Genomic DNA, 22,127 nt, shown 5'->3' with positions numbered 1-22,127 from the left:
ACCCGGGCCCCAGTTCTCCGCGTCCCACCGGGCGTCCCAGGGCAGGGAGTCGCCGGGCGCGCCCCGAGGACCGCGCTCCCTTTGCCGCACCACCCCCGGCCCAGAAAGATGTCTCACCGCGGGCGTGCGGGCGGGCGGCGCAGGGACCGCTTGGAAGGCCCCGCGACGCCCTCCCTCCTCACGCCCCTCCTGCTGGTTTCTTGAAAACCCGTGGGAGGCAGGGGGCCACAATTTATCTTGCCCCTACGAGCATCTGCAGGTAAGTCCCAAGGGCGGGGACAGGGCCTTGGGTTGTGGGAGAGCCCCTAACCCCACAGTGGACGCCTAGTTTACTGAATCCATCTTCTATGTCCGGACATCCTCAGGCTGACGTTTAGGCACCCTGCAGGCAGCTAGCACACGCAGATCCCACCTCTCCCCTACAGCTGAGGACCCCCAGCCACAGCGGGCCCCCCGGACCAGTCAAACGTTCACACGCTTTACTTCCACTGCCCCTGTCTGTGGGCACGAATTACAGAAGCCAGGCTGGGGCCTGTACCACTCCTTCCATAGGACAGTGGCTTGGTGCACACTGGGTGGCAGTGGGGAAGGTTCCATGTCCCACGTAGCTGAAGCGTTTACGACTCCGATATTCCTGGAGGGTAGAAAGCTGGAAGTAATGTTTCCTCCGCTAAGCTAGTTGGGAGCCCATCCTCAGATGCGCCTCCACACAAGCTGATGGAGTAAGTTCCCCTCCTTCAGCCAGGCGTCCCCACTTCCCCTCCCAGAGTTCTAGGAGGCCAGGCCCCTCCTCTCCAGCTTTGACTCCCAGTGCTCTGACTTCTCCCTTTGGCCAGAAGCCAAGACTGGCTCCCAAGAGGCTGCAGCCCTGGTCTGGTTCCCAGCCCCAGAGCCACCACTGTGGGAAAACACTGGAACCTGGGCCGTGCCCCCTCTGGAGAGGGGTGCAGGCAGGCGGGGACCACAGAAGGGGCAGCTGCCCCAGTACTACGGGGAGGTGGGGCCAGCTGGGCCTCCCTCAACCCACAGGGAGCATTCCCTCTTGGCGCGCAGAAGGCTTTAGCCCGAATGTCTCATCCCCATCACAGTAAGTTTAATTTTTTCCATTTTATTTGTCAATATAAAAATACTCAAATATTTACAACAAATAAATACGCGGGGACACAATAAGTTACACTGTTAGGAGCCCTCCTCCTAGGGCTGGGAGAGGATGTGCGACATCTGCAGCGTGCCCACCCTCTCTCCTCCCTCCCCCTCCCCCACACAACCTTTCCCAGCCCAGTAATGGAGGACAAGTATAAAATACCACTGAACCCCAGAGCCAAGTGGGAGGCCCCCCCACCCTTCCCCCCAAACACACAGGAGGCTTCATCTCCCTCCCCCAACCCTGAAACATTCACAGCCCTAGGAGCAGGACTAGGCCCACCCCAGAGCCCTTCACTCCCCCAAAAAGGGGCACACAGCACCCTGCCCAGCCCACCCCCATATGTACATTGCTGCCCCACACTGGGACAGGGGGGTAGGAGAGGCAAAGTGAGACGACCCCTTCCCCTTCATAGCTCCAAAGACTCACCAGGAGGACCCCAGGCCAAGGGAAGACTTGACAGAAAGGAAGACCACATCAGACACACAGACACACAGCCACTTCTCCAAGGGGAGACTGGACCGAAAGGAAGACTATGTCACATGCACACAGATGCACGTGCACACACACACACAAAGACACACAAACACACCCACATCTCCAACTTCTGCCTTGAAAAGTTTTGGCTGCTGGGGTCCCATGTGTCTGTGATTCACAGCCCCTCACAGAGGAGGAAGATGCCTTCTGTGAGGCTGGTGCCCTGGTGAGCCACACCAAGTGGCAGTGCCCGTGCTGAGCAGAGCAGGTCCTCATGGCCGGGCGGGTGCTGGGCAGGGTCTGTCCCAGGCAGAGCAGGTGCCCGCGCCATGTCCCTGAGGTAGCTGGTGCCTGTGCAAACGGAGGAGCTGCACCTCCCGCGCCGCGCCCACCTTTGCAGTGGGGCTCCCCTCATACCGAGGACTCCTCGGGGTTGGAGTCTGGCAGAGGCTGGCGCTGCTGCAGCTTGCGCCTCAGTTCGTCGGCGAGCTCAGGCAGGGGGTGCCCGAGCCCTCCCCGGTCCTCGCCCCCCAGTTGTAAGCGCACATAACCGTTGGCATTTGAGTTCCGCCCACCCCCCAGGTGAAGCCGAGTTGGAGAAGGCAGGGGCTGGCCGGGGATGCCCGGAGGCGGAGAAGGGGGCCCACCCCCAGGCTGGCACCGGGCGTGTCCAGGCACGATCTTGAGGGAGCCGTCGGAGTAGTAGTAGCCAACAGGATCCCAGAGTTTCTCGTCGGTTTCGGGGCCGGGCCGGAAGGGGGGACTGGTGGGCTCCTTGGGCAGCTCCAGAGGGTACACCAGGGTCCTCTCTGCTGCCTTGGCACCTTTCTCCAGTTCCTCCCGCAGCCGCCGGCGCAGTGACAAAACCAGCAGCAGCAGCACCAGGCACACGGCCCCCAGGGCCACCACAGCCAGCCACACCAACCCCAGGTTTTCCAGGGGTGCCCGGGCCTCCAGGGTCACCGATGGGCCTGCCACCACAGCCACCAGGTAGCCTTCTGCAGCCAGCCGTGCCCCCTGCTCCTCCGAAAAACAGTGGTAGGCCCCAGCATGGCGGGGCTGGGCTGCCATCACGACCAGGGCCTGTAGTCGGGCATCATAGAGGAAGGAGCCAGGCTGTTCCGCAGGCAAGTCCCGGCCCCCGAAGGTCCAGCGGGCGTGGGCGAGGTTGGAAGAGAGGCGGCACGGCAGCACCAGGTCTGTGCCTGCCACCACTGTGATGTTTTTGGGTGTGAGCCTGACTGCAGCAGCAGAGAGGAGAGAGAGCAGAGTCAGGACAGGAGACCCGGGGCCAAGGGGTGCTGATGCAGGTATTCTAGCTCTGGCCCAGGGCCCAGGCCACTGGGAGGGGGACAAAAATGATGGCTTACCTTTCTTAGTGCCACGGAAGTTACAGATGCCCGAGGTGTCTGAGACTGTCACATGCTGGATCAGCAGGGCTCTGGAGGAGCAGGCAGAGTTGGTCAGCATCCCGGCTCTCCCCTCCTGGTCCCAGCCCGGGCAGAGCCCCACTCACCCAGAGTGGCCACCCACGGCCACACAATGGCTGGTGTTGACGCTCCAGGCACAGTAGGGGTCCCGAGCAAGGACGCAGTCTGCACAGGAGCGGTACTTCATGCAGTCAGCCAGGGGCAGCTGGACCAGCTGAGAGCGCGAGCCCGTAAAGAGCAGCTTCTGCCAGAGAAGTGGGGCAGAAGGGAGGGTCAGCCAGGCCAGGACCAGGCCGGGACAGCTGGAGTGCTGCGGGGAGCACTGGGACAGTCGGGGCCAAAGGGAGGAGGAGGGCAGTGCCACCATTCTGAGGAGCAAACTCTAAGGACCCAGGCACGCAGGGAGGGCTTACTGCAATCCAGACCCGATCTTAAGCACCTTAGAGACGTGACCTTATTAGAAAGAACAGCAGAACTGTGAGGCCGAGAAGTATAATCACGCTCATTCACACTCACACACACTCACACACACACACAACTCCAGCACAGTATAAATAGTGCAGGAAGTCCGTTTTCCGCAAGGCCCGCCAGCCCTCACAATAGCATCAGCACAGCATAAGGTGTTTTCCTGTTTGAATGGCGGTTGCCAATCTGTGTGTTTCTTCAACCACAGACTTTCTTTCTGCCATTATTCCATGTTCTGGGGAATAATCTGAGCCACAGCAGTTGGTAAAAGGGGAGCCCACGAAAGTTCAGGGTGCCACAAACAGGCCAGAAGAGGACTGCACGAGAGTAAGATGCAAGCAGCACTCGCATCTCAACAGATCCCCCACCAGATCCCTGCTGATCCAGGAGGACAAGAAGGGGGTAGGGGGCAGTGGGGGCCTGGTAGGAAAGCTGGCATCGTGAACAAGTGCAGCCTGAGGCCCGGCCGACGGCGGCACCCTCTGGGAAGAGGATGTAGGTAGCAGAGGCATCGTACAACCTCGAGGGGTCTGAAGGAGGTGTGCAGAGCAGCTGCCAGGGCCCAAATCTGGGAAGGCAGCCCCGCAGGGACCTGGCTATACATAACGCCTATGAGTGCAGATTCCGTTAGCACTGTGTTTCCTGGAACCGGCCCCAAGCTCCACGAGGTGTGCTCGTGCCTCCCACCCCTGCAGTGACCAAGCACCAGACTAGAGAAGGCTCAGGGACAGCAGTGTGTGGGGCCCGATTACTACCTTGCTCCGGGACAGGACCAGGCTTTCCACCGGCTCCTGGTCAAACACCTGCAGCTCCTCGATCAGGTGGACCCAGGGCCCCAGGCTTACGGCCTTGAGCAGCCAGCCATCGCCTGTGGGGGTGGGGCAAGACAGATGTAAATGGGAGGGCGCCAGGACCCTGGGGCATTTCCAGATCTCCCTGCCCTGGGCACACAGGCTTTCACCCAGCCTCCAGCAGCCGTGCCCACGTGCCCACCTGTGCCAATGAACAGCACGGTATAGGTGGCTCCGTCAAGCCCCGTAACCCGGTCAGCTACGAGGTGGGTGAAGTTGGTGTCCTTCTTCACGAGCAGGGGCCGGCCCCACCGAGGCCCCACCTGCTCCTCCATCAGCGGGTGCTTCTTGATGAAGTTGAGGGTGTTGTCAGGCAGCTCCAGAGAACTGGTGTAGCCGTGGCGCCGGTGCCAGTTGTTGATGCACTGGGTTGAGTGGGGAGAGCTGTCAGCCCAGTGGGAATGGCACTGGAGCTGAGGGCAGGAGCGCACCCCTGCCCCGAGCACTCACCGAGCCGGGCCGCGGGCTGGGGACTGGGTCGGTATAGCGGCCCCACTTCTGGGCCTGCTCGCGGTACTCCTTGTAGGGACCTTCGAACACCCTCTGGATCTCTTCTAACTGGTACTCGCAGACTGCTGACAGGTCCACATCGCCCCTGTCACAGCAAGGGAGGGACCCCAAGGGTCAGGCCTAGTGCCCCCTTTAGCCCAGCTCAGGACACAAAGCAGGAAGGCAGGGCCCAGCCCAAAGCAGCCATGTGCACAACAATGTGATGGCAGCTCTGAAGTGCATGGGACACTGCCCACCTCCTGCAGGGAGCTCTGAAGAGGGGAAGGTGCCAACATCTTCCTTGGCTTCCGGACAACTGACCACTGGGACTTCTCCGAGGCCTGCACCCATAAACCATCCCTAAACCCGCACAGCTGCTCCTCCCCACCCCCAAGGATTCCTGGCCAACTCACCATCGTGCCTGAAAAACCCCAAAGAAGGTGGTGTTGTGCCAAGAGGTATCCTGCAGGGTGTGCAGCGCCTGCAGCTGGTTGAAGTAGAGCTGCCGGTCGGGGGCTGAGCACACCAGCCGCGCCTTCAGGAACGTGGTCCACTTCCGCTGCAGGGTCCGCGCACCCCCCATGTCTCCCTGGCAGATGGCAAGGGGACGCTGCCGGTCAGCTCTGCCAGGCCAGCAGGGCTCCCAGGGCTCCCCACCGCGGGATTCTGTACCTTGCAGACGCGGGCTACACGAGCCACCACCTGCTCCGCGTAGCAGTCGTACTCCACTGCTCGCTCACTGAAGAAGAAGTAGACCTTGTCATCGTCCCCCGTGAAGCTGCCCACACTCTCTGGAATGTAGGCCGAGCCTACAAAGTGAGGTTCTAAGGGAAGCGGGGGAGGGTTAGCAGAGCGAGGCCCTGCGGTGCCTCCCACCCTCAGCTCCCCCAGGCCCCCGGCCAGCTCCTCGGGGCTCACCGTTGAGCCAGAAGGCCAGGTACTCCGTCTTCATGGAGTGGTGGGGCCCCATGTTACGCAGGATAACAGGCTCCGTGCCCAGGAAGTTGTTGAGCGTGGCCGAGTACAGCTCGCCGTCTGTGGGAGACAGAGGGTCAGCCAGGCCAGACGTGAGGTGAAGATGCACTCCAGCCACATGGCCCCACAGCACCAACAAGTCCTGGGCACCTCCCCCAGCCTGCAATGGGGACAGCCACTCACCCACAAGGAGGCCAGTGTGGCCCTTAGCTGGGTCATAGGGGCACTTCCCCTTCCCATCCTCAAACTCTCCGCGCTCCAAAGTGAAGGTGAGCATGTCCTGGGGCAGGGAAGAGACGACAAGCCTGAGATGCGGAAGGGCCCAGGGGTACAGAGAGGGGCGAGGACAGGGCTGAGGGGCGAGGAGGAGCACTCACGATGTAGGCGCACTTGGGCTGGAAGGCGTAGGTGCCGCAGACGTACAGGTGGGACGTGTTGTATGGCTGCAGGAAGCGGATGAAGTTGAAACATTCCGTCTGGGAAGAGAAAGGCATCCAGTTAAAGGATGAGAGCCTGGGACATAGGGACACAAGGACCAAGAGCAGGACCCAGACTAGCATTGGGACAGATGGAGTGAGCGCTGGGGAGACAGCGTGTGCCATGAGGCCTGGTCAGCGGGAGGCACCAGGGGCTCTGGCGATCCAGACAGTGTCCTGAGCACCCACCTGGTTACTCTTCCCTTTCTGGATACACTCGGCCTTCTTCTCAGCTGGTGCCTCCCACGAGATCTGGGGACAGGGAGGGGGCACATGAGCAACGTCACAGCTACAGACTGTTGGGCATGTGCCACAAACATGGCCTATGGCAGCAACATGGGGACACCAAGTGAGAACACACGGTCCCGATTCTCTAGGCACTTATTTCAGCTGAGGACAGAAGCCCCAAACCGCCCCAATGCAGCAGAATTCAGTGAGTCCCCCAGGCATGGGGAAAGCAACATGCTCACTCTGCCAAGGGTGGGTCCTGGAGATGAGGAAGATTCCCACAGGGGGAGGAGAATGGGACTGGGGCAGCTGGGCTAGGGGGACAGCTTGACCAAGCGGAGCCCCTCTGGGTCCTGCCTCTCTACCCTGCCTGTATACCTCCCACTCCCCCACCTCTCACCACTCCTTGCAGCTCCAGAGCCTCCTCGCTGAAGGCAAACAGGGCCTCCCGGGCCCCCACGTACAGGAGCCCGGTCGGTTCGGTCAGGGTCAGCGTCAGGAAATCCTGGATGCCCGTTTGGGAGAAGCGCCGCACCACTGTGGCCAGCTCTGCAGGGACAAGGTGGGAATGAGCAGTGCTGTGGATGGGTGGGCCTTCCTGGGGCTCCAGGCCCCTCACCCCAGAGTCAGCCTTGCTCTGTACAATGGTCTCCTGAGCCTAATCACCCGTTCCCCACATTAGAGCCAGTACCCCACAAGCAGATGTCAGCCAAGCCCCCTGACTGGCAATAAAGGGCATTTTCTGAATAGCCTTTTGCCGACAACTCCCTCCAGGCCTCTTTGGCCTTTCCCAGCCCAGGAGGAGGCAAATCTGGGCTGGTGAGGAGGAAGGAAGGATATCTCGGCCACAGCTTCCGGCCAGAGGAAGCCATCAGACTGATGGCTCTCACTCTCAGGGTCAGCAGCACCTCTGGCTGCAGAGCCGGGCACTTCCCCTTCCAGCTTCCTCAGCTGCTGCTTCCGTCTTTGCTTTGCTGCCCATCACCCACATCGGGGTCCAGCCAGGCCCCAGCCCCTGATACAGCTTGGAAGGACATTCAGAATGTGTGAGTGTTTTGTCTTAGGAAACCCTTCCCTCTAGCAGGACCCAAATCCAGGCTGCCACAGGCACAAGCACAGCTGGCCGCTGCGACGAGCAGGGATGGCAGGAGATGGAGTCATGACTGGGAGGCCAGGCCTGGAAAGTCAGTGGAAACTAGAGGCTGGGGACCAGAGATGGCTGGGAAGCCTTGCTGCCATTCACCATGCAGGGCACTACAACATTCATATAGTCTCAGGATTCCTATGTCAGCCCCTAAAATAGCTGCTGACTTGTCCTCAGGGTCCCCCTAAATCATCGTTAGTCTTTGGAGCCAAGGAGGGGCCCAGACACAGGCCAGCAAGGGAGGGCTTCATTAGCACCTGAGTGGAGCCTGTGGGAGGTGAGCTCATCCTAGGTCCCCAGAGCACATGGATGATACAAACACCTGACATCACCTCTGCACACAGGTGCATACACACAAGAAGGGCTGTCAGGTGCACTGTCCCCCAACATGAGCACGTGCACACACACCCACCCATCCAGGGCCCCAAAGGCCCCGAGTGCCAGGGCAGCAGAGGGGGTCTGTTACAGTTGATAAGGGGGCTCCTGGGGACAGAGAACTAGAAAGTATTGCTGGGGGGAAGGTGACACCCTTCACTTTATGCCTATTCTGGCTCAGGTTTCTCTCTGGGCTCTCAGTGCTAGTGATAATTCCGGAAGAGGCATGGGGAGAGCAATGCAGAATGATCTCTCCCTTGCATAACAGGGGCAGCTGGGCCCTAAGCGTCAGAAGGAGGGATATCCAGGTCCTGACCTGGACTACCAGTTCTGGGTCCCTGGGGCCACTCACATTTCTTAGAAAGCCAGGTCACATTGGTGGGCCTTGAGCCTGACAGAATAAAGCTGGCACAGTCTAGGGGGCAATTTCTTAGCATCCCGCCTCCCCCAGCAGTCCCTCCTGGCCTCCCATGTCCCACACTGGTCTTTCCCCTCATGACATCAGGCACTCACCCCCAGAAGATACTGTCTTCCGGGGCACCAGGTTCCACCACACCTCAGCCCCAATGCCCAGGCCCCACAGCCCCACTGTCAGCAGCCAGACAGCCCAGTGTGGGGCCATGGCACACCCCCGGCTCTGAGCTCCAGGCCAGCTGCCCTGCTGGGGGAAAAGAAAAGGTCAGAATCACAGCCAGAGCAAACGGACCGGAAGGGGGCCCACAAAGCCCATGCCAGGAGGCACTGACAGGACAGAAGATCTGATCAGGCCTCCCCAGGAGGCCCCATGGATTCCCCGCTGCCGCTCCTTGGAGCAGAGACCTAGTCCCCTCCCACACCTCCATAGCCTCCAAAGGACCATGGGGTCTCCCTGAGGGGAAGGAGACGAACTGAATCAGCTGGAGGAGCGGACACTCCAAGAAACGCTCTCTGGCCTCCAGGCCCTCCCCACTCCCTCTCTCCAACAGGAAGTTGTTCAAGAAAATAAAAAGAGGACCCCCTCCCCCATGCTCAGGCCTGACTGATTCGAGGATTTCTTAAAATAACCTCTGGAGGCAGGACCTGGCCCCACTGGGGCTCCAGCCTGCCCCAAGACCTAATTCTGCGACGCAAACCCCTTAACAGGGTGAGGGGGCATGTGGGCGGTTGGAAAAGCCTCCCCCAGGGGGTACCTGGTGCAGCAGGCGTGCGGGGGGTCCCGGCCCCAGCCCCTCCCCTCCCCCGGCGCAGACAATAGCCGGGCAGAGCCCAAAACCCCGTTTCACATCAGCAGAGCCGAAGTGGGGCCGGGAGCTGAAGGGGCCCAGCTTCCCGAGGCCCCTTTGTTGCCCAAGAAGGGAGGCAGGAAGTGGGTGGGATGGGCGTGGAAATGACCGGGGCCTCATCCTGTTCCTCGCAAAGCCTCCTAGGAGACACTAGCCCTCGGGCTGAGGGCGGTGGGACAACAGAGGCGGCTCCGCTCTAACCAGGGTTCTCCCCGCGGCGCTCCCAGGTGGGGGAGGGGGACAGTGAGGACCGGGCGGAGAGTCCAAGAGGGCTTCCTCTTGGGCCGTGGGGGCTGCCCCGCGCAGGGCGGGCGCCTGCTGTGCTCCCTCGGGGTCTGACGAACCTTCCCAACTCAGGGATTGCGCCCCTGGGACCTTGGCGAGGCCAGGCCAGGCCCTCTGGGTTAATTTCCACTGCTCTAGCCCTCCGATGTTGGGCACAGAGACACCGAAGCTGGGGACCTGCTCACCCCAAAACAAAGGGTCCCCGCCAGGACCCCGATCCTGGTCCCCCGGGTTCTCCCCTCCCCCAGCTCCGGGGATTTGAATGCAAACAAAGCGGCGGCGCTGGGAGCGTGGTGGAGCCCGGCCTGCGGACGCCCCCTGTCGGCCTCGTACCCCAGCGCGGGAAGGGCGGGGGGCTGGGGACACGTTCCCCTCCCCACCCGTCCCCAACACACCCCCAGCCCTGCCTCTGCCCCTTACCCCAGGCCCCGGCCGGACCCCGCGGCGCGCTCCGAGGATCTGCCCGCACAGCGGTGCCCCCACCCCCAACCCCTCCCAGGACGGGGGAAACAGGGGCAGCCCCGGGGTGGGGATGGAGGAGTGCGAGACCCAGGTGGTGCGACCCCCACCCTGGCCCACGCCAAGCGGCGGGCCGCGGACGGCGCTCCCGCGGCCGCAGGGCGAGCGCTCCAGCCGGCTCGGGCGGCCCGGCTCAGGTCGGGAGCAGGCTTTCCAGGACCAGCTGCCTCCTCAGCGGGCCAAGCCGGCCGAGCGGGCCAGCGAGGGGCCGCGGCAGGGAAATCCGATCCCACAACATCAGCCTCAGTCCCAGCCCGCCCCAAACTTTCCGTCGGAGGTGTGGGAGCGGGGGCAGTTCAGGGACCCAGAGAGGATTCCAGCCGCCGACCGGACAGCCGTGGGACCCCCCCCCACTCCCCTCAGCCCCGCTCCCCTGACTGGTCCGCGCCTCCGGACCCTAAGGCTGCCGGCACTGCTCGCCTCGTTCCTGAGCCCCCGCGAGGCAGCCCGCGAGGGGCGCACGAAGGATCTCGGGAGGACAGCTTGCCCCCGCTGCCGCTCCCTGCACCCCTAGACCCTGGCCCTCGCGCCTGCGACGGCCCCTGCCCGAGTCGGGGGACAAAGCGGCCGCCCCGGAGCCCCAGGGCTCCGGCCCCGCGCAGCCCTGCCCTCACTCACCTCTTCTTCGCGGCTTGAATCCCTGGGCGCCGCCCTCGCGTTCGCCTCCGACCACGGTCCGCCCCTACCCGCGCGCCGCCGCCCGCCCGCGCGCGCCCGCCCTCCTCCGCCGCTGCCCCTCTGCCACCGCCCCTCGGGCCCGGCTCGGCTCGGCTCGGCGCCCCTGGGCTCGGGTTCCCCGCGCCACCGGGGCGGGCGCCGGCTCTTTCTCCACCGCGGCTGCCGCTCTCCGCCCCCTCCCCCTGACGTCAGGCGGGGGGGGTCTAGCGGAGGCCGGGGGCGGGACGCTAAGGCCCGCCCAGGAGGGGGCTGCGACCCGCTGCGACCCGCCGGCCCCCCCTCTCCCCGGCCCGGGGCTCGGACCCCCGCCCCTGCCCGTGCCCTGCCTCCCCGCGCCTCGCAGTCGCGGTCTGCGCCACAGCGCCAGGAGGTGGGGCGGGGGAGGGACTCCAGGCATCGCCATGGGGGAATCGGACTCACCCGGTCTCTGAAATGTCCCCAAGGCCAACCGCAGGCTGAGCGGCCGGGCTCGGGAATGGGGCTGAGGGGCTCCCCACGCTGCGGCGACAGGAACGAACGCGGGCAAGCCACCTTGGGGCGCAGGGGAAAGCGAGGCTTCTCTTCGGGCAGACCAGAGTGGTCTGTCTTTTGGCTCCAAATTCTGCTTCGTTTCTTGGCCCCAACGCCCAGTGGCCCCTACAGTCAGACTGGAACGGGCCTCACCAGCCAAGAAGACCCCCTAGGCTCCGGGGCAGTTTGCCACTTGTTTCTCACGCTCCAGGCAGAGGGACCCTGCTCAGTGCCCTTTGCCCAGCTGCTGTGAAGACAGCCCTCCACTCCGGTTGCACAGAGCCTACCCCCAGGAAATGGCTCCTGGTGCCACTAGAAGGCTGAATAACAAGTGACATGAGCCCTGATGTTCAGATGAAAGGGGCTGAGGGGAGCCAGGAGAACCACCACCTTCAGATCCCCCAGCCTCCGCCCACGGGCTGCTCCTAGAAGTAACTTGTAGCTCTTGCCCCCTGGGGGTGCTGGAGTGGCCTCCTTGCCAGCCGGTTCTCGGAGCTGGGCAGGTGGACAGAGGAACCCCAGGCAGGTTGTCCCATCAGCACCTGGGGACAGATGCCACCTCCTGGCTGGGTGCAAAGGGCAGAGGTGCAGAGACTTGGGCCCTGAGGCTTCGGTGGTAACTTTCAGCCCAGTGCAGTCATGGAGGGGAGGAACACTTTAGGGCCTGTCAGCAGATCTGGATTATAAATCAGTCCCGACAGGAGCTTTTGTTCTGGGTTAAAACTTGGCATCTGACAAGTGGAGCCCAGAAGAGTAGTGGAGATAGTTGGGAAAAGCAGCCCAGTTTGGATTCAGTAACAATTGGGTCTTTGCTGATACACATAAAGGCCCCTTCTCCCTCGCTGGCCAAAGCCACAATTCCCAGCTCCTTTTCACCAGAAAAAAGCTGTGGCCTTGGAGATGCCACCGATAGGGGACAAGTCAATTACCAACAGCACAGAGCTGGCACTAAAGGGAGGGAGGGAGGCGGTGTTGGGACCCCTGTCCAGGTTAGAGCCCGTGTCTAAGCACAGGTGAACTGATGCGCAAACACCCTTCCCCTTTGCTCTGTGCTTTAGACTTTGCAACCTGCCTTCACGTACACTTTCTCACTCCACCCTCATGACCACCCTTTAAAAAGTAGGTATTGTTTCTCCCATTTTATAGAGAAAAGATTAAGCAATCTGCCCAAAGTCAAGGAGATAATTAGCAAGGTCAGAATGTTAAATCAGGTCTTGGGACTCCCAATTCTGTCTTTCCACTAAGTGACAGTGTCTCCTGACAAGTTTTAGGCCTAAAACACTGCATTTTCTGCTGTTTTTCCTCACCTTCAAGTCTTACCTCCCCCCCACCCCTCCCACCCCACTAGGTGTGAGGGTTACCAGGCAGAGACTTGAGCTCCTGGCTCCACCTGCAAGATGGCCCCAGTGGAAAGTTTCAAAAGCTGGTTTGGTTTCACTGGCGGGGACAGTCTTCTGAACCTCAGGGCAGGCTTCTCCATTCCTGCTGACTGACGCCGGGAGCCCTTCCCTCCTAAACACTCCTCAAAGACAAGACTGCAGCCCCTCTTCCCTCCTTTTTCTGCCTTTGCCCATTTCTGGCGGTGCACTGCCCTTTTCCACGGGTAGGTGGGTAGGGGATAAGTTTCCTGCATGACTACTTGCTCATGATTCATAGCTTTTAATAGAAACACAACTGGTAGAAAATGAGGATTCCTGGGTCTTAAATTAAGAAAAAAAAGTTACTAATACCAAAAAAAAAAAAAAAAGAGGCTCACGTACCTATCAATCTCCCTGGGGCCTGTCTGGCATATTCCATGGAAGGTACCCACCATTCAGATCTCAGGCCTTGGCAGGCCCACCTACTTGCCCCATTCGTTCAACCACTTGTACCCAACTCAAGGAGGGACAGAGAAGTACTCATTGCCTTCTGGGGTTCTCTAAGAATGCACTGGCAGCTCAGGCCAGCCCTCAGAGATGGGCCCAGGAGTCTGACTTGAAAAGCAAGGCCCCCCCTGGTCCTCCACACTGGTCATGTGTCATGGTGCCTCTCAGCTGAGCTCCTTGCCCCCCAGCTCTGAGGCAGCTTTCTGACAGGACAGAGCCCAGGGTTCATCCTGGAGCTCTCTAGTCAACATTGCCTGGCCAACTCCCAAGGGAGCCAGGAGCTGCTGACAACCCACAGAGGGGAAATGAGAAAGCCTGGGTCAGCCACCCTTCAGAGATCTTTCTGAGGGCTTGGGGACTGAGGTGAGTGGGGCCATAGGAAAAGGACTTCCTCTCTCTACTTCCTCCTAAAAGAGAGTTATCAAAGCCACCCACCTGGGAAGCCTTTCCCTTCCCAGCCCCTCCCTGCCACCATCACCAAAGGAAGCAGGAAAGCATCCGTCACCACAGCCCCGGATGCTGCTTTTCCAGCGGCTTCAACCAGGATGTCCCTCCGCCTTTCCCCAGGGGCTCAGGGATCTGGAAAGGGCAAGTGGTGAAGTCGCCAGCACCAGTGTGGAACTCTTGGCCCGGAGGAGGCTGAGTCTCTCACTGGTCCCAGACTAGTTTTAGAAGATCTGGTCAGCTCCCAGCCAGTTCCAGAGAGGGCCTATTACATGTCCCAGGGGATACTGTGTGCCCTTGGGTGACCTCAAAGTGCACACCTCTGCTCAGGTTACAGCCAGGTCTCTGGAGGGACTAAGTTGTCACCAACACCTCCTCTCTCCTTAGTATCGATTTCTCCTTGGGGATGAGCGTGTTTGGGGAGCAGGGGAGGAGAGGCAGTGAACAAGATCCAGACCTGAGTAGAAATGCTCCAGATGTCTACGCTGATGGACCGCTGGATCCCCTTCTCAGAGAAGTAGGGGCAGCTTCGAGAACTGGAAACTCCCTGTTCAGCCTCTCATGCCTCCCTACTCCCTCTCTGCCCTTGGCAGTGAGAACAAAGAAGGGAAATTTCAAAGGTGATTTCCAGGTTTCCAGAGCAAACTGAATAGCTGAGGAGTAACTGTCAGGATGTGCAGTGTCAGAAGCTGGGGCAGCCCTGAGGGAACGTGAAGGAGGCTGGCTCTCCAGAACCTCCCATTCTTATCAGAGGATCTCAGGCCCACCTGAGGCCGCTGGGGCCTCAGTGGTGCCCTGGCCAAGGAGGCCTGTGATGTAGCCAGCAACGGAAACCAGAACTCTCAGGCAAGTCACCTGGGCATCCAAGTCACCCCGGCAGAGGGTTCCACCTCTCACTTGGCAGAGGCTGGGAGGCAGGGAGACGTCCCATACGGCACCCAGCACTCTGCCATGGGCTCGTGCCTTCTGAATTATAGATGCCCCTGGCTCTGAGCATTCTGGGGACCCAGCAAGGGAGGCAGCCCCAGGAAGTGACAGGCTACATTTCAAGTCTGCAAACTGAGCCCCTTGGCCTGAAGGTCCTTTATTTGGTGGGAATTGCTCTCCTAGTTATCCCGCCTGACCCTGAGCCCTGTGGCATGAAAGTACAAAGGAGAGGGACACACACACAGAGGAAGTCACAAGCACTAGCCATGGCGAAGCTCCACTGGTGGACACTCGGGTTGAGCTGAGGAGTGGGCACAGGCCATCCTCTGCTACTTCTTGTTATCTCTTATGGCCCTGCAAAACCCCACCCCAACCCAGAAAGAGTCAGGAGGGGCCAGAGACTGGAAATGGATTCTCAGGGTTGGAGGAGTGGGCAGAGAGAGAAAGTGGATGCCAGGGATCTCCTCAGGGTACACAGGGCCCACTCACTTCCCAAGGTGGGCAGGTCAGAGACATCCAGCACCCCATCAGGGATCAGGGCCCACAACACTCATCTTGGGTAAGGCTGAGGGAAAGCAAAAGCAGTAACTGGAATTGTCTTTTGGCACCACCCCCTCACTCCTAAATCTGGGGAGTTGATTTCAGAGCTCAACAATAAACTGAATTAAGTGTAATTACAGCCCTGATCCACCATCTCATTCTGTAGATCCTCCCCGGTGGAGGCAGCCAGTGGGGAGTGGTCCCAGACCGGGTCCAAACAAATGTTCCCCATCCCTGCTCCCTGGGTTTCTGACAGCTCTGGGGCCACAGGAGTAACCAACTGCTCTTCCTCAGGATTTACAAACAGCCCTCTGCTGCAGGGGGCGGGGCCGAAGACCCAGACACAAGGCTGGGCTGTCGGAGGTGAGAACGGCAAAGCTCAAGCAGAGATGTCAGGAAACTGGATGCTGGGCATGAGCCCTCAGGATAGGGATTGAAGGAAATCTTCTAAACCACTGACACTGAAATAAGACTTTAGTATGCACAAAGAAACTTCACATTAGTGACAGAGAGAGAGGAGGGAGGGTGGGGAGGCCCAGGGAAACCAGAGCTGCGGAGACAAAGGCCTCGGGGGAAGAGGAGACGGCTGGGAGCGGAAGCAGAGCTGAGGGTGGGCCAGGCAGAGACACAGGGACCCCTCGCCCGGCAGGGTCAGGGCAATGGGGCAGGCAGCTCTTGCTTCGTCAGACTGGTCCTCCTCTGGTGTCCATTCTTCGCTTCCTCCAGTTCCCTGGGCCCTGTTCACTTCCTGCCAGAGCCAATAGCCCTGGGCCCCCTGCCCTGCTCCATTAGATGTCTTTCCAGGGGCTGAAGTACTGGGCCTGTGGCAAGAAGGGAAACAGAAGCCGATAGCTAGGCCCGGCTGGTGCCCAGCACCCTGAGGCTCCCCAACTCTCCAGCATCCATTCATCATCCACTACTGGCCTCCTCTACGCCAGGTGCTGAGCAACGAGAGTCCTGAGGCTCACAGTGCAGGCAAGGACACGGCAGGTCCACAGGCCACTTGACCACAGCCTTGCCTGGGTTCCCTCTACTCACTGCTCGCAGGCCCAGGGCGGCGGTGTGAAAGGAAGGTGGGGCCTGCCCCCTGGCTGGACCAGGCCACGAATCACTTCTCTTTCTTTTCATGACAAACACCTTGTTTCCCACCAGAGACCAGTGTGATCTAGTTCCTTGGGGATTGAGGGTGAGGTTTGCTCCCCAGCTTTCTCAGAGACTTGTGAAATCTGAGACCCAAGCCACAGCCTGTGGCTGATGTGTCAGCCCCAAGTCAGAGGTTATAGAGGGAAGGACAGGCAGGGAGAAGTCGGAGGAAAGGCAAGTTGGAGCCATGGAGCACTGGGAGGGTGGGTGGAGAAACAGTTCTCACCAGACCCAGCTGTCTCCATCAAGGGTTGGGGGCTGGGGGAGGGGAGGGCCCCTAAGCCAGCTGGTACTGCCTGCTGGAGGGACCGAGGCCAGAAGGGAGGCTGCCAGAGTAGGGACTGGACGATGCTTAAGTCTGCAGGCCTGGAGTCAGGCTGGCTCTGTGCCTTGGTTCTGACATTTACATGCTGCGGGTGTGATGGGGCAAGCTATTTAACCTCTCAGTGACTTTGGTTAGCTTGTTCATCTGTAAAATGGGATCATAACTATACCTGCCCCATGGGGGTTATGTGGATTCATGGAGAAAAGGGTCTTCATTCAATAAATATTAGCTATGAATATTATTACCTAGAGAATCTGAGAAAATTAGGTGTGTGGAGGTTATTGCTCAAGAAATTGGAGGGACTAGGGCAGCCTGGGAGCGTTTCTCCTAGCAGAGCAGGAGCCCAGCCTCAGGGCTGCAGGACAAGCAGGCAGAGGGTGGACAGCTGGTGCCTCTGGTGTCCCTTCCTGGCACTGCTCACAACAAACTGGTACTCTGGCCCAGGCTCTTCCCTCTCCAGGATGAAGTTTTTCTTTGCATTTGCTCAGAAGTCGGCCTCTCTGTAGCCCACTCACCACATCCCCACACTAGGCACTGGACTCTTGATAAGGATGATGAAGGTCCTCTGAGGCGTCTCCACCCTCCCCCACACTGCCCTCTCCACCCATCTCCCAGCCAGGAGCTCAGCAGCTGTAGTTGGGGTGGACTCGCTGTTGTTGCTGGTCAGCCGCCTGACCACTTCCCTCCCCTCCCAAGTCTGGGGGCTTGAGGGGGGCACCACCTGGGGCTGGCAGTGGGTCAGCAGCTCCTGCCAGCGGATGTAGGTCTGGACAGCCAGATCCTTGAGTTTGGTCCGGTGCATGGCCTGGGGGCTCTCCCGGATATGGGTGCTGATGTGGCGGTCCAACTGCATGCACAGCAGCTGCAGCTCCCCCTGCAGAGGTGAGCGAGGGGGAGGGTATGACACAGGCCAGGCACATCCATAGTCAGGGAGGAGGGAGAACAAGTCAGAGAAAAAGAGGGACACAGTTGAGTGGCTGCTCAGAAGTCAACCAGGAAAGGGAGGAGAGGGACAGGGCACCTGCCGGGGGCTCGGGTCAGTATCCCCAGGGAGCACTCTTGGGATGGTGGGGGAAGGAAGAGGCCTGGCTCCCTAGGCCTGCCTCTTTCTCAGTCTCCCATTCTTTGCAGTTCCTGACAGCAGCTGGGCTCCAGGCCAGCCGCATGGGAGACTCACCCATTGCTCTGGAGTAATGTCCTGGCAGCTGACCACCACCTCGGCCAGTGTCAGGAGGCTGTGGCACAGGTAGCAGACCTGGAGAGAGAGCACAGAGAGACAGGCTTCCCTAACTCCTTAATTTCCAGATTCCTTGTGCTCAGGCCCAGTGGGCCGAGGGCGACAGTTTCCAAAATGTTAAAGGAGGGCTCTGGGCCCACTCACTCAGAGCTCTCCCTCTGATGAATGACTATCCTCCCTTCCTTCAGGAAAAGAAGAAATGTCTGCCATCCAGAAACCCACTCTGTCACCCAGCCTTGTCCTGGGGTGCCAGCAGAGAAAGCTGGTTGTGGGGAGGGGCCTGTTCACTCTGACCTCTGCTCAGTGTCAGTGGTCTCTGCTCCCTGAGGCACCCGTGCCTGTGGCCCTGTGACCGGGTGCCACTATCCTCTATGGTGGGATGTGGCCCATGGGTGCCCAGTTCACCCCTCATGGGACACCACCTGCACAGATAGATGTGCAGCCCTCTCTGCACAAGGAAACCTTGTTCACATGAGGAGGGAGGCGACGAGAGGGAGGCTGATGGAAACAGTTTGGGTTGAGCATCTGTGCACCTTACCCATCGGTTCATACCCTCACTCTTGCCGGATGGATACCCTGAGGGGTGAAAACAGGACAAAGGCCAATTCCATCTGATCAGAGAATGGTTTGATCCCAAGGTGCCCTTGGACTCTGTTGGTGCCCATTCATTTATGGGACATTCACCTGCTGTGCAGAGAAAGCAAGGTACAGGGAGCACCCCAAAGACACGCGAGGCTCTAATGTGAACACAGCCTGCTCCTGGCACTCTCAACTCCTGCCTGTGGGCATGCCCCTCCCCCACTCAGAGGAGCCTGCTGCCCATCCCCTTCAGACTCCTTATGTCTAAGATGGGGCGGGTGGCAGGAAACAACCCCATCATCGTGCCCAGGGCAGATAACCAGCCCTGAGGCTGAGCTGGGATGGGAGAGGCAGGCCCGCAGTGCGCAAGCATGGTGATAACACAGTTGGAGCTTAGAACCAGCCCAAGGCTCCCCCATCCCCCCACTTCCCCTGCCCTTACTTATCATCCTCCCCTCTTAGAGCACCAGGCAGTGCCCCAGAAACAGCGGCCGCCTCTTTGCACAGACCCAGCAGCCTCCTTAGGACAGAAGCAAGAACCATTTCTGAGGGTCCTAGACTTGGCACTATGGAATACTGTCTTCTTGAACTCAAATACCATGGTGCAAAATCCTGAGGATGGGGGCCACCTGCCCCTCCCCCAGCAGCACCTGCCCTGCCCAGAACTCAGCCTGTTCTTTAGCACAACAGCTGAGGCCCAAGGTGCCCTGACCCCACTGGCTGGCCAGGTGAGCAGCACTGCACACCGCAGGCACAGAGAAGACGCAGTGGGGACAGCTGGGGGGCCCACAGGGTGTGCCTCCAGGCGTGCTGCCTGGGCTGGGGAAGATGCAGCTTCTCTGAGCCAGCTCCCCCTGCCAGGTCCTGCAGCCGCCTGTGCCTGTGCCCGAGTCCCCCAGTGGGCTGGCTGGCTAGCAAGCTGCTGCTTCCCACAGGTTCCCCTTCCCCAGCCTGGCCCTGCTCTAGAGAGGGCCACAGCATTCAGAACTCCTTCCAAAGTCTGCAGTCCTGGCAATGGCTCACACCTCCCCTCATAAAGCAGGTTCAGGCCTGTGTGCCAGACACTGTACCTTGACTAAGACACAGCCACAAACACTCAGACATTACAGGGAGAAAGACACTTCAGAAAGGCAATCACTGGGTCAACAAATACTGAATCTCAGCTTCCCCATGGACCAAAAGAAGAAAGGGTCCTTCTAGGTTTTTGGGGGGGGGGGTGGTGGTGGAGTGCAACTCAGATGGCTTCAGGGAGGAAGTGACTACGCTAAACCAGGCCTCAAAGGAACAGTGGAATTTCAGGTGAAGGTGGCCCTGTGGGGGCGGGGCTGGGGTGGAGATTACAAAACCAGACAGATCCCAGGGCTGATGCAAGAAACAGAGGCAGGGCATGCTGGGGGACTGACCGCCAGGTGGCTGGCTAGGCTGGAGCAGGGGGAAGGGAAGGGGTGCCCTGAGGACAGGGCTGGCAGCAGAGGGTCTGGACTGTGGGCCGAGGAGGCCACTCAAGGATCTCGAGCAGGCAGGCTGGGATGTCAGGGACAGACTGGGGGCGCCTGGGAGAAGCAGGTGATAGAATCGGTTGGGATGGAATACACCAGAGGGAAAATGCAGCTCTGGCTGAGAGAAAGGATTATAGGACATCCTTCTTCATCTTTTTTTTTTTCTTTTTAAGATCGTTTCTCTACAATGTGTGCGCTTTACTCCTATAATCAGAATACAATGAAAGTTTTTAAAAATTAATTTTTAACAAGACCATGCCATTTATAACTGACTGAGTCTAGTTGCGTTTGGGGTGGGTGCAGGGCAAGGGAGCGGGACATGACCTTGACAAGCAGCAGAGCTCCCAGGACCAACACCCCTTTTTGAGAGGGTGTTGAACAAGCTGATGGTGAGGTGGCAGGAGATGCCAAAGAAAATCTCCAAGGGTGGTGGAGCTATCAGTAGGTCAGAGGATGGCTGGGAAAGGGGCCCGTCTATAGGGGGTGGGTGTGAAAGCCTGGGGGGTGGGGCAGAGAGGGAAAGAAAGGGGGCGCCCTCAGACCTTTCACTTGTAGATATTTCCCAGGCTCTTCCTCTGCCTGGGGCCCAGTTGGACGCCTTTGCATTTCAGAGGCCCCTGTGCTGTGTACAAGGCCCAGGGCTAAAACGGACCTCGGAGCCACCCTGGGATGGGTGCAGAGGCCAGTCCCGGTCCCAGGGGTGTTGGGCTCCCCGCCCCCTCACACCCCTCCTTCCCCTGCAGAGTTTATCCTCCTAGGAGGGAGGCGTGGTGGGGGTGAGCCTAGGATCTGAGGAATTCCCTGGAGGAAAACTGCAGTGGAGATTTATGGGAGAAAAAGCACTGGGACTATGCGCAAGTACCGTTTCACAACTTCGTCCTTATGCTGATTCCCATAACTGAATCTGGAGGGAAAATCCCAGGAAAATGATTCTGAATGTGTTTGTTTTGGTGGGTGGGGGGCAGGAATAGGAAGAAGGAAACAGTTCTGAAGAAAAGCCCTGTTAACAACATATTATAAGCTGATTTTCCAAAGGTGGGGGGATCCCTGCCCTCTACCAGGTAGGAGAGAGGATGCATTTTTCTTTGCATGTGAGGGTGATCCCTGGAGCCAACTCCTAGGTGAGGGGAGGCCCTTTAAGGAAGACTCTGAGCCAACTTAAGGGAATAAAGGTCCACCTGGGGTCAGAAATCATGACAAAGACAGCAGTAGTCTTACTTGGTAGTAGTTGTACTTCTGGAAAAAAGGCTTCACCATTGGCATAAGAAGTGCCCAGCCCCGCCTCCTCCCCTCACTTCCTGACACCTGCAGTCTCAGAGTGGAGGAGAGGTGACAGAGGGTCTGATCTGGTCCAGACAAAGGGACAGCGGGTTGCACAGGGCGCATGTACGGCTTCTTCTGAACCTCACCCTCGCCCCCAGCCCCTAGGCTCCTCTCCCCTGCCCTGTTTTTATGAAGGTCAGAAGCAAACATTCACAGAAACTGGGGCTCTGCAGCTAGGAGGGGGCTGAACCTGAGTCTCCTTCCTCTGAAAATCCTGGTGGATTCTGGGAGACCAGAGGCGGGCCCAGGAGTGCCAGCAGGGGTGGGCGAGAGCTGACCTGTTCCCATAGGACACAAAGTAAACAGCAAGGTGTGAGAGCTGCGTTTCCTGCTCCAGTTGCGCCGTGACCAACTCCTGAACTTAGCAAGCCTGTTCCTGTCCTGGCTGGCACCACGGAGACATGGGGCTCTGTCTTTCCTTTCAAGAACTGGCTGGGGGTTGTCAATGCCCAAGCCCCCTGCCTGCTCCCATTTCCTCCCCAGCTGGAAGTGCAAGATGGTCCTTCCACAGGCCTGAGGCCCCTTCCAAGTCCCTAGGGGCGTGTGTAGGGGGAGGGAGGGGGGGAGTCAGGGCTGCTTCAGGGTTAAGGAGCAGTGCAGAGGCACTCCTTAAGTAGGGGGCGATGCTTGTCCAGCCTTCAGGATCTTGTCTGAAAAATGGGGCTTTGCCAGCTCAGGCCACCCAGTACCTCCCTCACTCGGTGTGAGCCGAGGCTGAGAAGCCTCCATGGGAAATGGGGGCAGGGAAACCTCAGTCAACTACGTGGGGAGAGGCAGAGTCTGAGGGCAAGGAACAGACGTGCCCGAACCCAATGCCGACAAGACGGGGTTGTCCCCTGCCACTGCGGCCAGCAAGGCCTGCAGCTTCCATTTTCTGGGTCTCTCCCCCGAGTTTGGCAGGCCGACTTTTCAGAGAAGTTCTGTTAGGATGCCTCCT

The 22,127-nt window shown here is 59.6% G+C and overlaps 2 protein-coding genes across 7 annotated transcripts in view; both read right to left on the bottom strand.

The window, feature by feature from the left end:
• Positions 1 to 1,092: 1,092 nt before the first annotated feature.
• On the bottom strand, positions 1,093 to 10,978 carry SEMA4C (semaphorin 4C). Of its 2 annotated transcripts, none has more exons than XM_070573538.1 (15): positions 10,739 to 10,978; positions 8,568 to 8,715; positions 6,936 to 7,084; positions 6,497 to 6,559; positions 6,209 to 6,307; positions 6,015 to 6,111; positions 5,775 to 5,891; positions 5,529 to 5,680; positions 5,270 to 5,445; positions 4,818 to 4,962; positions 4,510 to 4,732; positions 4,272 to 4,384; positions 3,138 to 3,295; positions 2,992 to 3,062; positions 1,093 to 2,862 (listed from the first exon to the last, which is right to left on the bottom strand). In XM_070573538.1, exons 2-15 carry the CDS (start codon positions 8,674 to 8,676, stop codon positions 2,033 to 2,035), a joined length of 2,502 nt encoding a protein of 833 aa, XP_070429639.1. In that variant the 5' UTR covers positions 8,677 to 8,715; positions 10,739 to 10,978; the 3' UTR covers positions 1,093 to 2,032. The 2 variants fall into 2 exon arrangements, with proteins under 2 accessions (XP_070429639.1, XP_070429638.1); XM_070573537.1 differs by having other exon boundaries at positions 8,568 to 8,712; positions 10,739 to 10,870.
• Positions 10,979 to 15,540: 4,562 nt separating this feature from the next.
• FAM178B (family with sequence similarity 178 member B) overlaps positions 15,541 to 22,127 on the bottom strand; it is a 101,038-nt gene continuing 94,451 nt past the window's right edge. For all 5 annotated transcript variants that reach the window (XM_008536032.2, XM_070573541.1, XM_008536031.2 and 2 more), the window contains 3 exons: positions 17,730 to 17,807; positions 17,274 to 17,426; positions 15,541 to 15,905 (listed from right to left, as the gene is read on the bottom strand). In XM_008536032.2, coding sequence (XP_008534254.1) covers positions 15,873 to 15,905; positions 17,274 to 17,426; positions 17,730 to 17,807 — 264 coding nt within the window. In that variant the 3' untranslated portion in view covers positions 15,541 to 15,872. The remainder of the gene's footprint in view (positions 15,906 to 17,273; positions 17,427 to 17,729; positions 17,808 to 22,127) is intronic.

The sequence above is a fragment of the Equus przewalskii genome, chromosome 14, assembly GCF_037783145.1.
Source record: "Equus przewalskii isolate Varuska chromosome 14, EquPr2, whole genome shotgun sequence".
Taxonomy (NCBI): Eukaryota; Metazoa; Chordata; class Mammalia; order Perissodactyla; family Equidae; genus Equus; species Equus przewalskii.
Note: the sequence above shows the minus strand (reverse complement) of the source record. Positions and strands in the feature narration are given on the sequence as shown.